Source organism: Muntiacus reevesi, chromosome 5 (genome assembly GCF_963930625.1).
Source record: "Muntiacus reevesi chromosome 5, mMunRee1.1, whole genome shotgun sequence".
Lineage (NCBI taxonomy): Eukaryota > Metazoa > Chordata > Mammalia > Artiodactyla > Cervidae > Muntiacus > Muntiacus reevesi.
In genome coordinates this window covers 87,574,937-87,588,192 of record NC_089253.1, presented here as the reverse complement: position 1 = coordinate 87,588,192, position 13,256 = coordinate 87,574,937, and the positions used below count along the sequence as shown (strand labels likewise).

Below are 13,256 nucleotides of genomic sequence, written 5' to 3'. Positions count from 1 at the left end.
GTATATCTTCTGACAAATGAATCTTTGAATTATGCAGGAGAACAACACAACCTTGATCTTTCTGCAGCTTGAGTCAGACTTTTTCTTCCATGATTAAAAAACAAGTTTTCTATATAGTGGAGGTTTAGGCATCTGCTTATGAATACTTGAATAAATACATGTGTGTGGGGGCGGGAGGGTGTGTGTGTATTATGACTGTTACTGTTTTTTCAATTCTAGTTTACAGGAGGGGACAGGACGGCCTGTGACTTCCAACAAAGCCATTACTTGTGCAGAGCTCGTCTTGGATGTCTCACCAAAGACACAGAGAGTCATTTTAAAGAAGAAGGTAAGAAAGCCTAGAACTTTGAGCTTAGAATAAAAGATTTAGAATAAAAGTTAGAATAAGAGATAGGCCACCTGGTCCATCCCCTCCTTTTCCAAACAAGCATTGGAGACTGAGGCCTGGGCTCAGGGTGGAACTTGGGTGTCCTGACAGCTCCAGTTGGGGATCTCCCCTCTGTCCTGCGACGCCTACTGTAGGAACCCTAAGTCCCTCTCATCTCTGATACCCTTCTTGGAGAACTCAAGAATTTATTTTTTTCCCCAAATTTGTGATTTATCATTTTCCTTACTTTTTTTCTGTTGTATCACTCCCCTAATCTACTTTTCCCTGAACTCAATGGAAAAATGATCACAATGACAGTTTTCTCCCTATTTATGGCAGCATTCTTTTCCAGTTTAGGAAAATATTTATGCTGTTAGATCTAGATATTGAGAGAAAGAGTAAACTGACCAGAAATACTGTGGCTGACAGAAGGACTAGAAAGAAATAGTTGAGTCTTCAAAATGAACGTTGTTTGAGAACAGAGGTGCAGAAAATCACTAAGAGGAAGGAGATCACTAACTAATTATTTGAACACTCACCCAAGGAGTGTGTTCCAGAAAATTTTGCATAATGTAAGTTATATAATCCATAAATAACCCTGACAGAGGAAGTGTTACTAACGGAGTAACTAACGGAAGTGTTACTCCGTTGTTACTAACGGAGAATGTGCCTTTATCACCTGAAGTGGCATCAGTTGTGTGGCAGTGGGTAGTGCAGGTGGTTGGTGACTCTTTTGGCTTTGAGGTTGTACAACTCTTCTCACATCCTTAATGGAGGGGGGGGGTAGATTCAAGTTATTTCACATTTTGCACATCAAATGAAACTTTGATACATGGATTTTTAATTCAGTTTTATATTTTTTAACAACTTTATTGATACATAATTCATACACCATACAAATCTTCCATTTAAAATATACAGTTCAGTGGGTTTTAGTATATCCACAGTATGTACAACTATAACCACACTCAATTTTAGAACATTTTCATCACTCAGGAAAGAACTCTGTATCCTTTAGCTATCTCATGCACATACCCCATATTTCCCAGCCGTAGGCAATCTTTAATTCACTTTCTGTCACTATAGACTCCCCTGTTCTGGACTTCCATGTGAGTGGTCTTCAATGAGGAACTTCTTTCACTTATCCTGATGTTTCTAAGGTTCATCCATCTATCAGTCTACCAGTACTTCTCAGATTCCTTGCCTATCTAAGCCACTAGGGAAGCCCAGTACTTCTACATGTATTTCTGTATCACACCATTTGAATGCCACATAATGCAACTTGGCTTAAAATGTTATCACACTCTTTTCTATAAGACTGTCTTAGATATATTTTAGAAATCAGATTTGGGAATGGTGATGAGTAAACAGAGCATGTGCCAGAGGATGTTTAAACTACTGTACAATTGTGCTCCTTTCACATGCTAGTAAGGTAATATTCAAAATCCTTCAAGCTAGGCTTCAGGACTGTGTGAATCAAGAACTTCCAGATGTACAGGCTGGGTTTAGAAAAGTCAGAGGAACCAGAGATCAAATTGCCAACATTCATTGGATCATAGAGAAAGCAAAGTAATTTCAGAAAAACATCTACTTCTGCTTCATTGACTACATGAAAGCCTTTGACTGTGTGTGCTGTGTGCTTAGTCACTCAGTCGTGTCCCACTCTTTGCAACCCCATAGACTATAGCCCACCAGGCTCCTCTGTCCATGGGGATTCTCCCCATGGACAAGAATACTGCATGGGTTGCCCAGCCCTCCTCCAGGGAATCTTCCCAACCCAGGGATTGAACCCAGGTCTCCACACTGCAGGCAGATTCTTTGCCGTCTGAGCCACCAGGGATCACAACAAACTGTGGAAAATTCTTAGAGAATGGGAATACCAGACCACCTTACCTATCTCTTGAGAAACCTGTATGCGAGTTAAGAAGCAACAGTTAGAACCTTACATGGAACAATGGACTGGTTCAAAATTGGGAATGGAGTAAGACAGGCTATGTATTGTCATCCTGTTATTTATGTACTCATGCAGAGTACATCATGTGAAATGTCAGGCTGGATGAATCACAAGCTGGAATCAAGATTGCCAGGAGAGATATCAACAGCCTTAGATATGCAGATGATACTACTCTAACGGTAGAAAGTGAAGAGGAACTAAAGAGACTCCTAATAAGGGTGAAAGAGGAGAGAGAAAAAGCTGGCTTAAAACTCATCGTTCAAAAAATTAAGATATGGTGTCCGGTCCCATCACTTCATGGCAAATAGAAGGGGGGAAAGTGGAAGCAGTGACAGATTTTCTTTTCATGGGCTCTAAAATCACTGCAGACAGTGACTGCAGCCATGAAATTAAAAGATGCTTGCTCCATGAAAGGAAAGCTATGACAAACTTAGACAAAGCATTAAAAAGCACAGACATCACTTTGCTGACAAAGGTCCATATAGTCAAAACTATGATTTTTCCAGTAGTCATGTATGGATGTGAGCGTTGGCCCATAAAGAAGGCTGAGTGCTGAAGAACTGATGCTTTCAAACTGTGTTGCTGGAGAAGACTCTTGAGAGTCCCTTGAACTGCAAGGAGATCAAAGTCAGTCCTAAAGGAAGTCAACCCTGAATATTCATTGGAAGGACTGTTGCTGAAGCTGAAGCTCCAATACTTTGGCCACTGAATGCGAAGAACTGATTCATTTGACAAGACCCTGTTTCTGGAAAGATTGAAGGCAAAAGGAGAAAAGGGTGAGAGGGTGAGATGGTTAGATAGCATCACTGACTCAATGGACATAAATTTGAGCAAACTCTGGGAGATAGTGAAGGACAGGGAAGCCTGGCGTGTTGCAGTCTATGGCATCACAAAGAGTCAGACACAACTCTTAGTGACTGAATAGCAACAACAATAACAAATAAGAGACCATGAGGTATAGTAATTGAAAGTAAACAATTTTCTTGACTTCTATTGAAAATTTTGAAAAAGGAAATTTTGAAAGGCAGTAATTTAAAAATAAAAGTCTGACAGAAATCAGGGAATTGGGGGGGGAAAAATGGAAGAGTCCTTGGAAGTGATTCAGATGACCTTCAAAGAAGTGTTCACTTTGATGAGGATGTTAGAGTGAATGAAAGTCAACTCAGGAGAACAATGATTTTTCAAGTGGGATGTGATCACAGGTGTGATCAGAAAACACAAATCATGAATATTCTGGTGATTTCCAAGGCCTATGGGACTGTTAAGTAAATAAAAACAAAAATTTTTAATTAAATAGCAAAAAGTATTTTAATAAAAATTTTAATTTATACACTTTCACATTTGTTATTTCACTTGATGAAGATGAAAACTGGTAAATGAGAGGGCAGGTGATAAGTGAGTTACATTGACATCTAAGGCTAGATAGTTCTTTGAATAGGTGCTAGGAAATGGATCTGTGCATTTAAATTAGAAACCAGGAGTAGGAGGTTGACGTCTTAGGTTTTTGTTTTTTTACTTTTTATTTTGAAAGTATCTCAAATTTGCAGGAAACTTGGCAGAAATTCTGTAGAAGTGGAGTCCTGTTGCTGGTAATTTTAATGTTAGCACTTGCTTAAGGTGGTGTCTGCCAGTCTTCTCAACTGTGAAGGAAGTTTTTCTTTTTCCCTGTATTTAGTAAATATAAATACCTTCGAGAGGTACTTTGAGACTCTGTAAATATACTGTTCCTCATCAGGTTTCCTATGTATGTATGCATGCATGCATGTGTATTAGCTTGATCTTCCAAACAGAACACTATAAACGATGGAAATTTATTCCTCACAATTCCTCTGGAGGCTGGGAGGTCTGAGATCAGGGTGCTGGCCAGTTCGGTTCCTGTAGAGGGCTCTCTTCCTGGTTTGTAGACTGCTGCCTTCTCACTGTATCCTCAAACGGCAGAGAAGGTCCGGGCAGGGGCGAGGGGAAAGGAGAAAGCAAGCCCTTTAGTGTCTAAGGGCACTGAGCCTGACAGGACACCCCCACTCTCATGTCCTCATCTAAACTTAATTACTACCCAGAGGCCCCATTTTCATCACAACTGAGGGTTAGGTCTTCATCATAAGGGGTTTGCAGGGCCCAGTTCGGTCTCCAGCTTTGTGTATGTCCCCATGGCTTCCTGTCTTATTCAGGGTGTTTTCTGTTAGTGTCAGGATTTATTTTTACCCTCAGTTTTCCTGTTTGTCCGGCGGGAGTGCCTTTAGCCTTCTGTGTCCCTTGACATAATGCCCCCTCGTTCCTTGAGCACTTTTGTACTTTGTGACACAGCAAGTTATTTGGGGCTCATTTTATACTTTCCCTGCAGCATTCCTGGAATTCGCCACTTTTTTAAGGAATCCTGATTCCTTTTATCAGAGAATGGAATTTAGAAACTTCAGGTACATCCACTGGTACCCTTGTTGCTGTTGTGTCACTACAGACCTAGGGGTTGTATGTACACATGGCATGTATATACACACACAGGCACATATATATCTTAGTATATACATAACATATGTGCATATGCATACATATATCTTATGTGTGTGTTTATATATTAAACAGATTTCTCTTTCTCTGTATATTAAAAACCAGCCTTTCACAGTGATAGTTCTAATTCCAGTCCAGCATCACAGAGCTCATTGTAATTTTTCCCCTTTTCATATTTGTGACTCCCTTGTCCAGTACTAAGAATGTACTTAATTTGATCAGTTTCCCTGAATGTAACCTATGCACTTTCACCACAGTTGTGCCCCTGCCCCTCCCCTGTGTGGATGCACCTTGTTACCTGGCATGGGCTCTGCTCGCCACATTCTGGGCAAATTCCCTACCAGCCCCTACCCTTCATAGGAGTACCCTCCTCACCTCACAACCCATCCTAAGCTCACCTCCAAGGCCCCATTATAATCCATGGGTGACATGGATTATCACCCACGTGTGTTTTCACGTCCCACTCAGGGTCGGGCCACCATAATACACCCACCCACCGTCATGTGTCCCCCAGGTTTCTCCTTTCTTCTGTCTCACCTAAAGTTTTAGGACTAAATTATATAGGACAGGGGCAGGGGAAGGGAACTGGAAGGAGAATGGTGCATCTCAGATTTTTAAATGAAGGTTTGGGTAGTTTCCAACGATGATGAGCCTATACATATGGGCAGGCAATAGTGGAATCCATATATGAAGACTTGACTCCACCTGGCATTTGGGCTTTGATTCCCAATCTGGAACACTTCCAGGAAAACTGAGATGCACCATGTGGTTTTGGTGCTCTGGATAGATGTGTTCCCTTACTGTGAACTGAGAAGTAAGCATGTGGGGATTGCGGGTGGAGACATGCAGCTGAGTTCCATCTGTGTTCACAGGTGCAGGAGGCAGTAGCACACAGTAGAAAAAATGTCATATTTTTAGATTTGAGTTCTGGCCTTGCCATGTAAAGGTGATATCTACTTTCTCACATTCCTTCCTGAGCCTCATTTTCCCACTGATCTTCCAGGTTTATGAGAAGGATCAACTAAGATACTATACATAGCGTGCTGTGTAAAGAGATGTAATCATGATAACATTGCCAACATTTATTGAGACATTACCCTGTGCCAGGCACGTACACTTATCACAAGAACCCTCAGAGGTAGCTTAATTTCCCTGTTTGAAAAATCAGCAAAGACAGGCTCTGAGATATTTAGTAACTGAGCCAAGGTCACTTAGCTAGTAATGAAGCAGCTGGGTTTCAAGTCCTGGCATTCGACTCCAGCAGTCATACTACTTTCTCAGCTTTTACTTTGGAGAATGTAGCGGAAAAGCTGTTTTTCCAGTGTGAGGCAGTGTGTGGATGCGTTTGTGGAACCCAGAGTATGATCCTGACAGGTCTAGCTGGAGTATTCATCCCCATAGAAAGAGTCTTCTCAATGGTTTGGTGTTACTGAAATGGAGTTATGTGGATTGTTAGAAAGGTAGCGTGGCAGAGTGGTTAAGTGTGTCCCTGCACTCACCCTGTAGGAATTCAAACCTTCACTCTGCCACCTACTCGTTATGTGACCGAGCTGGAGTTTCTTTATCTCATTGAGACTTAGCTTCTTCATTTGTAAGTTAGGGTAATAATAGTATATACTTCACTGGATTGTTTTGAGGCTTAAATGAATTACTGTGTGCAGATCACAGTAATCAATCAGTGACTGACACATAGTAAATATTCATAGTGAATAACATAGTAGATGTTATTACTATTATTATTGCTTCTCATGAATTGGCCTGGAAGTCCCAAGTGCTGTTTATAAAATATTGCTAAGGAGAAAATATATTTAGAATTAGTAGCAACAATTTAGTATAATTTCTGAATATAATCAGCTTAATACTGAACGCAGCTGACCTGAGAATTGGAAACCATCAATGTAGTAGGTATCGCTTAGTAGCTCAGTCTTGTCTGACTCTTTGCAACCCCATGGACTGTAGCCCACCAGGCTCCGCTGTCCATGGGGATTCTCCAGGCAAGAATACTGAAATGGGTTGCCATGCCCTTCTCCGGGGGGATCTTCCTAACCCAGAGGTTGAACCCAGGCCTCACACATTACAGGCGGATTCTTTATCATCTGATCTACCAGAGAAGCCCTCTATGTAGTATGCATCCATGATAAACGTGGGATGGGGGAGAGCCCTGGTAAATTCTTGCTGTCTGCCACTTACGAGCATTACAAAAGACCAAGTGTTGAGAATATCGTATATCCTTTATATAATTGGATCTCTCTTCCACGTAAGGCATGGAGGGTTACTACCAGGAAGAGCAGTTAACAGCTACTGGAGGGAATTAGATTGAACCTTGACTCACTAGTTTGCTCAGAAAGTAAAGTTTTAAAGTTTACATTATTTGGGTTTTTTTTATTGTTTCAAAGAGTTTAGCAGGTTTCATCTAAACTGCAACTGGGGATTGACAATAATGCAAGTTTGAATTAAGCATCTGTTAGTATCTAATGTGGAAAATGTCCTTTTTAGTACAGTTCCTCCTTGAGAATTCATCCAGCCCTTGTCTGGAGCTGTGTCTGCACATGATGGCTCTTTTTGTCTCTGCCTGACAGGAACCAGGGAAGCGCTCTCAGCTGTGGAGGATGACTGGAACAGGCATGCTGGCCCACGAGGGCTCTTCCGTGCCTCACAACCCCAGTGAGCCCTCGGCTGCCCGCTCTGCCGAGGGCTCTGCCATCTTGGATATAGCTGGTCTCGCTGCAGTCACTGACAATAGGTAACTTTCTAGGCAGCTTCTGATTCAAGTTTCCCACTTTCAAATTCAGACTCAGAGGAAATGTATACCCAAAAGCTATATAGTTTAGAAGTGAAGTAAGAATTTGGTTTTTCTTCGACAATAGAATTTTATTTCCAAATATGAGTATTGAGTGTTTTGCTTTTAAAAGTTATTATGGAAATGCCTGTGGAGATGTTAAAAAAAAACAAACAATAAGAAGGATATGTTATGAAAATTGAATTTATTTTCAGCCAAACGTCTATCTCCCATTGCTCCCTAGAAGTGAATGTGCTCAGTCACTTCAGTCATGTCCAACTCTGCAGTCCCATTGACTGTAGCCCACCAGGCTCCTCTGTCCATGGATTTTCCCAGCAAGAATATTGGAGTGGGTTGCCATGCCCTCCTCCAGGGGATATTCCTCACCCAGGGATTGAACCCACATCTCTTGCATTGCAGGTGGATTCTTTACTGCTGAGCCACAGGGGAGGCCCCAACTGCTCTTGGCAAGCACCAGTTTGTAGTTGACACAGTCCCCTCATGGTCATAAATTCAACCATACTTTGGGAGGCATTTCATGACCAGCACTCCCTAGAAGGGAAAAGTTTGGTTTTTAATCTAGTAATTTTGTTAAATCTTTTGAAAGCAGAAATAAATTATTAAGAAAATAATCAAATGTGTTTTTATGACTTAGCTCCTTGAATTCAAATCAGCTCTTTAACTTTGAATAAGTTATTAACCTATACCTCAGTTTGCCCATGTAGTCAGTGTATGTTTTCAGCTAATACCCTGTTTATTTCCAAAATGACTTTATAGGACTTACAAGTTAAAACTCAGTATAAAATAAAAGTATTTGGAAATAAAGCAGAAAAGACTTTTGAAAATATTTTTAAAACCCTTTGCATACTGCATGAGACTGCATGATAACTTGTCATCGTGAGAAAGAAAGAAAACACGTTTCATTTATTAAATTATGAATCCCTAAGTATTTGTATTTGTTGACCTCACTGCTTTCCATTTTATTTTATTCTTCTTTCCTCATCTAGAGATAACTTAATTGCCATAGGATTCAAGCGAACTGTCTGTTAGATTTCCAGGGCAGAAGATATTAGAAGCAAGAAGAGTAAAATCATCATCCTGATACTCTCTTCAGACCTGAAGTGTTTGACTCACAGGACTCGTTACTTTTTCCTTTCTTCCAGATACGAGCCACTAATGCTTCGGAAGCCTGACCGTAGGCGGAGCACAACCCAGACTTGGAGTTTCAGAGAAGGGAAGCTGACCTGTGGGCTACATGGGCTGGTGGTCCAGGTCAGTAGGTTTTGACATCCTCAGTTGGAGCAAGCAGTGTTTGAGCTTTTTTTTTTTTTGAAACAGAGTCTCATTTAGAATATACATGAGATGTTGTTGAATGGGGAAAAAAAAATTACAGACCAAATATGTATTCTTTCATTTTAGTCAGGAAAACCATGAAACTTAGTGCATCTGTGTGTATTAACCCAGGAAATATTCTTGAAGGTGACATATAAGAAATGTTTTAGAAATGGTTGCCTCTGAGTGATTTTTTTCCCCCCTTGGCTTATTTGGATTTTTTTTTTTTTTCCTTTGATGAGATAAATTACCTATGAAGTTTTAAAAAGAGAGAGAAAAATGTCAGCTAAAAGCTCACCATAAATTAGACGGGTTTGTTTTAGACCTGTGAAGTTAAAACTGTCTTTTATAAAGTGTTCTCTGAGATGGTAAATAATCACCAAGCGCTCTGCATGCTCCAGATTCTGTTTACTTGTGCATTCTTAGTGGTGCCCAAATAAACATTTAATTGTAGCAAATGTCAAAATTAAGATTACTGGTCAAATCTCCCCTGCCCTCAACTCAGCCAGTTCACCACATGCAAAACTCCTGGGTACTTTACAAGCAAATGTGTGTTTGGAAAATTACCAGGAATTTGGATTTTCTCTCCTTCTGACTTCAGGCCAAGAATGGTACCATGGCTCTGAGATGGGTAGCTGGGAAGATGTGTGAGAGGTTTGGGCATAGAGCAGAACAATACATGTGACTGTGTATGCAGTTCTGCCTCAGTTTTACCCAAAAGGCAAACGCTAGAGCTAGGCTAGAGAGGTCTTAGTGTGTTTGACCTGGGGGAAACCTGGCCATCCTTCCATAATGGGAGCTTGTTCTCCAGGGCAGCAAGCGAAACTGTAAGGAGCCTCTGACTGCTGTTTGGTGAGATTTATTTTCTTTATCTCTATTGCCCTGAGCTTTTTTCATCAAAGACAAGCTGCTTATATGAAACACACATCTGGAATGGATTTGTGATTTTCAATTAGCAATACAATTCAGACTTCTAGAGGCAAAATAGGGCTTGTTATAATTGTTGGGTTCTGTGTCTGACCCTGACTTTACTTCTGGTTTGTTTCTAAAGCCCTTGTAATTCCAATTCTTTTAGAGCATCCCCCTGCCCCGCAAATCCCTTTCTGGTGTTTGTTGTTTCTTGAATCTATTTCATCATTTCTCTGGTTGTGAGTGACCCTATAACAACAGTATTCAACAAAGCAGAATGTGTTTTGGTTAGGGAAATAAGCTTGTTTCAATCTTATTATTCTGAATAAAGTAATTGATGGCATTAAAACATTTTCTGACACTGTCCTTATAAGGTTGTGTGCACGTTCTTCTAAACCTGAAACAGTCATAAAAGGTTTCTCCATGTTGAAATCCGTCCTATAAATCCAGCTCAAATTTTCCTTCTCATTACTTACTGTTTAAAAACTAACAAGGGGGAATCTAGACACTTGTGCTATCATTTTCTCTAGCCCTGTGTGCACTCTCCCAAAGGCATCATCCTATAGAGTTTTCGTTTTTACTTGGGGCATGTGGCAAGAAGGTGCTTTTCTCCAAAGGCCCAAATAACTGGCTATCAATGACATCACAATTCCCTGTTTCATTTTAGAAGAGACACCATCTTTGATATTTGATGGTCCAGCCATATGCATGTTGGGGGAGGTTTTCCATTCAGAATTTGCTTTTTATTGGAAAGCTGAGTGATGGTGATAATTTTAAAATTTTCAGAATGTTTCAGATTTTTAAGACAGCCCTAGGGAGAACACTCAAAGAAACAGGACTTTTGGAACTTTTTTATTTTTTATGCTTATCTTAATGACTAGAAGTTAATCACTAAGCTAATATACTGTATTTGTGGAATTATCTTACCCAGAATTCCTTAAATTCATGCAGTATAAGTTTCCATCTTGGCCCTAGTAATCCTACTGTTTTTTTAATCAACTCTAAGACTGAAAAAACAGTACAAGTTTTGGTGTATGTTGACCTTCAGAAGTGAGTTTAAATTTGGTGACTTGTTTCAAATGACATGTTAAATTGTCAAAGTTAGTGCCTTTGCCTTTTTTCATACATCTTTCCTCTGTCCTTTAGGCCAAAGGAGGGCTGTCTGGTTTGTTTGATGGAGCTGAAGTTGTTCTTGGTCCGGACACTTCCATGGAGCTTCTGGGGCCAGTTCCACCTGAACAACAATTTATTAACCAAAAAATGAGGCCTGGTTCTGGAATGTTGTCCATCAGAGTTGTTCCAGATGGACCAACTAGAGCGCTCCAGGTGATACTTTATTGTAAGAACTGACATGAAACTCAGTGTTCTCCCTGTGAGTCATTCAACAAATATTTATTGAATTATCTATGCTGAACTTGAGGATTTCTTGTCCTTATTTATAAAATGGGGATAAGACCTGCCTCACAAAGTTGTTATAAGAATTAAAGTATAAGTAAGATACGAGATGGTATTTTAAAAGGTATAAGAATTAATTTATTGTAACTTATAAGGAAATGCGGGAGACCTCAGTTTGATCCCTGGGTTGGGAAGATCCCCTGGAGGAGGGCATGGCAACCCACTCCAGTATTCTTGCCTGGAGAATGCCCATGGACTGAGGAGTCTAGCAGGCTGCAGTCCATTGGGTCTCAAAGAGTTGGACATGACTGAGTGACTAAGCACAGCATACAGCACAAGGAAAAAGAATCTGCAAAAAAAAAAAGATAAATATATATGTGTGATTGAATTACATGCTATACACATGAAACTAACACAACATTGTAAATCAACTATATATGTCATTTAAAAAAAAGGATGAGTAAAAACAAAATATGAGAATTAAAAAGATACTATCAAGAATAGCACATATTATTATCCATCATTATATATGTTTATTTTACATTTAAATAATTGATATATTAATAACAGTAACAACAAGAAGATCTCTGAGGTCTGTAATCAGACAATTTAAAATGTTATGTTTTGAAAGTAGGAGTAGAAGGTATTATGAGTAGTATCTAGAAGGGATTTGTATGCCCAGATTTGGAGAGAGGCTTTCTAAGCTAAGTAATACTTAAGGTGAGATCTAAAGGTTAACCAGAAGGAGTTAGCCAAATCAAGAAGGAAAGACTGGGGACTCCCTAGCTGTCCAGTGGTTAAGCCTGGGCGCTTCCAATGCAAGGGCAAGGGTTTGATCCCTTTCAGGGGAACTAAGATCCCACATGCCCTGTGGTGTGGCCAAAAAGAAGAAGGAAAGGCAGGGGCGCTGTGCCCTAAGAATGAGAGTGTTAACTCACCAGTTATTTACTGAGCACCCGTTAGAGCCAGACACAGTTTTACGTACTGAACCTAGACTAGTGAACAAAGTTAAGTTCCCTGCTGTGTTGGAGCTTTCATTGTAGTGGAGGAGATAAACCATAAGCAGTAAACAAAGTAAGTACATTATATATATTTGGGAGGTTGATAAGTGAAGGCCTGGAGATAAAAAAGAGTGATCTTACTGGCACCTCGAATGTGCTAAGAAAGAGGCAGGAGACAGTAGAAGGGGCCAGAACATTAAAAAAGCTTGACACATGCTAAAGATTTTGTGTTTTTTCTATGGCAACAGAGAGTCAGAGGATGACATGATCAGAAATTTATTTTGACTTGCTCACTTTGGCTCCAGTGTGGAGAGTTGGAGTGGAATGAAATTGGAAATGGAGAAAAAAGCCAGTTGGGAAAGACCTGGATGAGAGATTGTGGTGATTCAAACCAAAATATACAGCAAGAGATGGACATGAGGAGACTGGAGAGAAATGATTAGAAATGAGAACTTATTAAAGAGTAGAGTTGGTCAGATTGACTGTGGGGATGAGAGAGAGGAAGGAGTCAAGAGTGGCCTTCAAAATTTCAATTTGGGCATTTAAGAGGATGATAATCTACATCACAAAGAAATGTATGTAGAGCAGACTTCTGAGGGAAAATGAGGAGTTAAGTTTTGAACTTATTAAGTATATGATACTACATGAAAATGTCCAGAAGTCAGTACAAGTATGGGTCTGTAGCTCAGGGAGAGGTCTGTGCTGGAGACAGGGATTTACCAGGGCTTGATGAATTCGAGTTAAGGATAAAGAAAAGATGTTGATGATATGTAACAGTGAACTCTCTGAGACAGTACACCCTGATCCACAACACTTCTTTAAAAAGCACCCTTCTCAAGGCAAAAAACAAATGCTGTGATCCTGAGCTTTGCATATTTTGACTTGAGCTATAATTCTGGATCACCTACAGATGCCTACCCCACACTGTATGAAACTCTCAAGGTCCACAGCTTGGTGTTAGTCATACAGACTCAAAACCATGTTTGCTTCATTATTACATAAATCTTACCTTAG

At 40.1% G+C, this 13,256-nt stretch overlaps 1 protein-coding gene across 2 annotated transcripts in view; it reads left to right on the top strand.

Moving 5' to 3' along the window:
* The window catches only part of VPS13D (vacuolar protein sorting 13 homolog D), a 265,793-nt gene that overhangs the window by 133,222 nt on the left and 119,315 nt on the right, over positions 1-13,256 (top strand). For both annotated transcript variants that reach the window (XM_065935730.1, XM_065935729.1), the window contains exons 54-57: positions 220-328; positions 7,406-7,569; positions 8,769-8,877; positions 10,993-11,172. In XM_065935730.1, the coding sequence (XP_065791802.1) occupies positions 220-328; positions 7,406-7,569; positions 8,769-8,877; positions 10,993-11,172 (562 nt within the window). The remainder of the gene's footprint in view (positions 1-219; positions 329-7,405; positions 7,570-8,768; positions 8,878-10,992; positions 11,173-13,256) is intronic.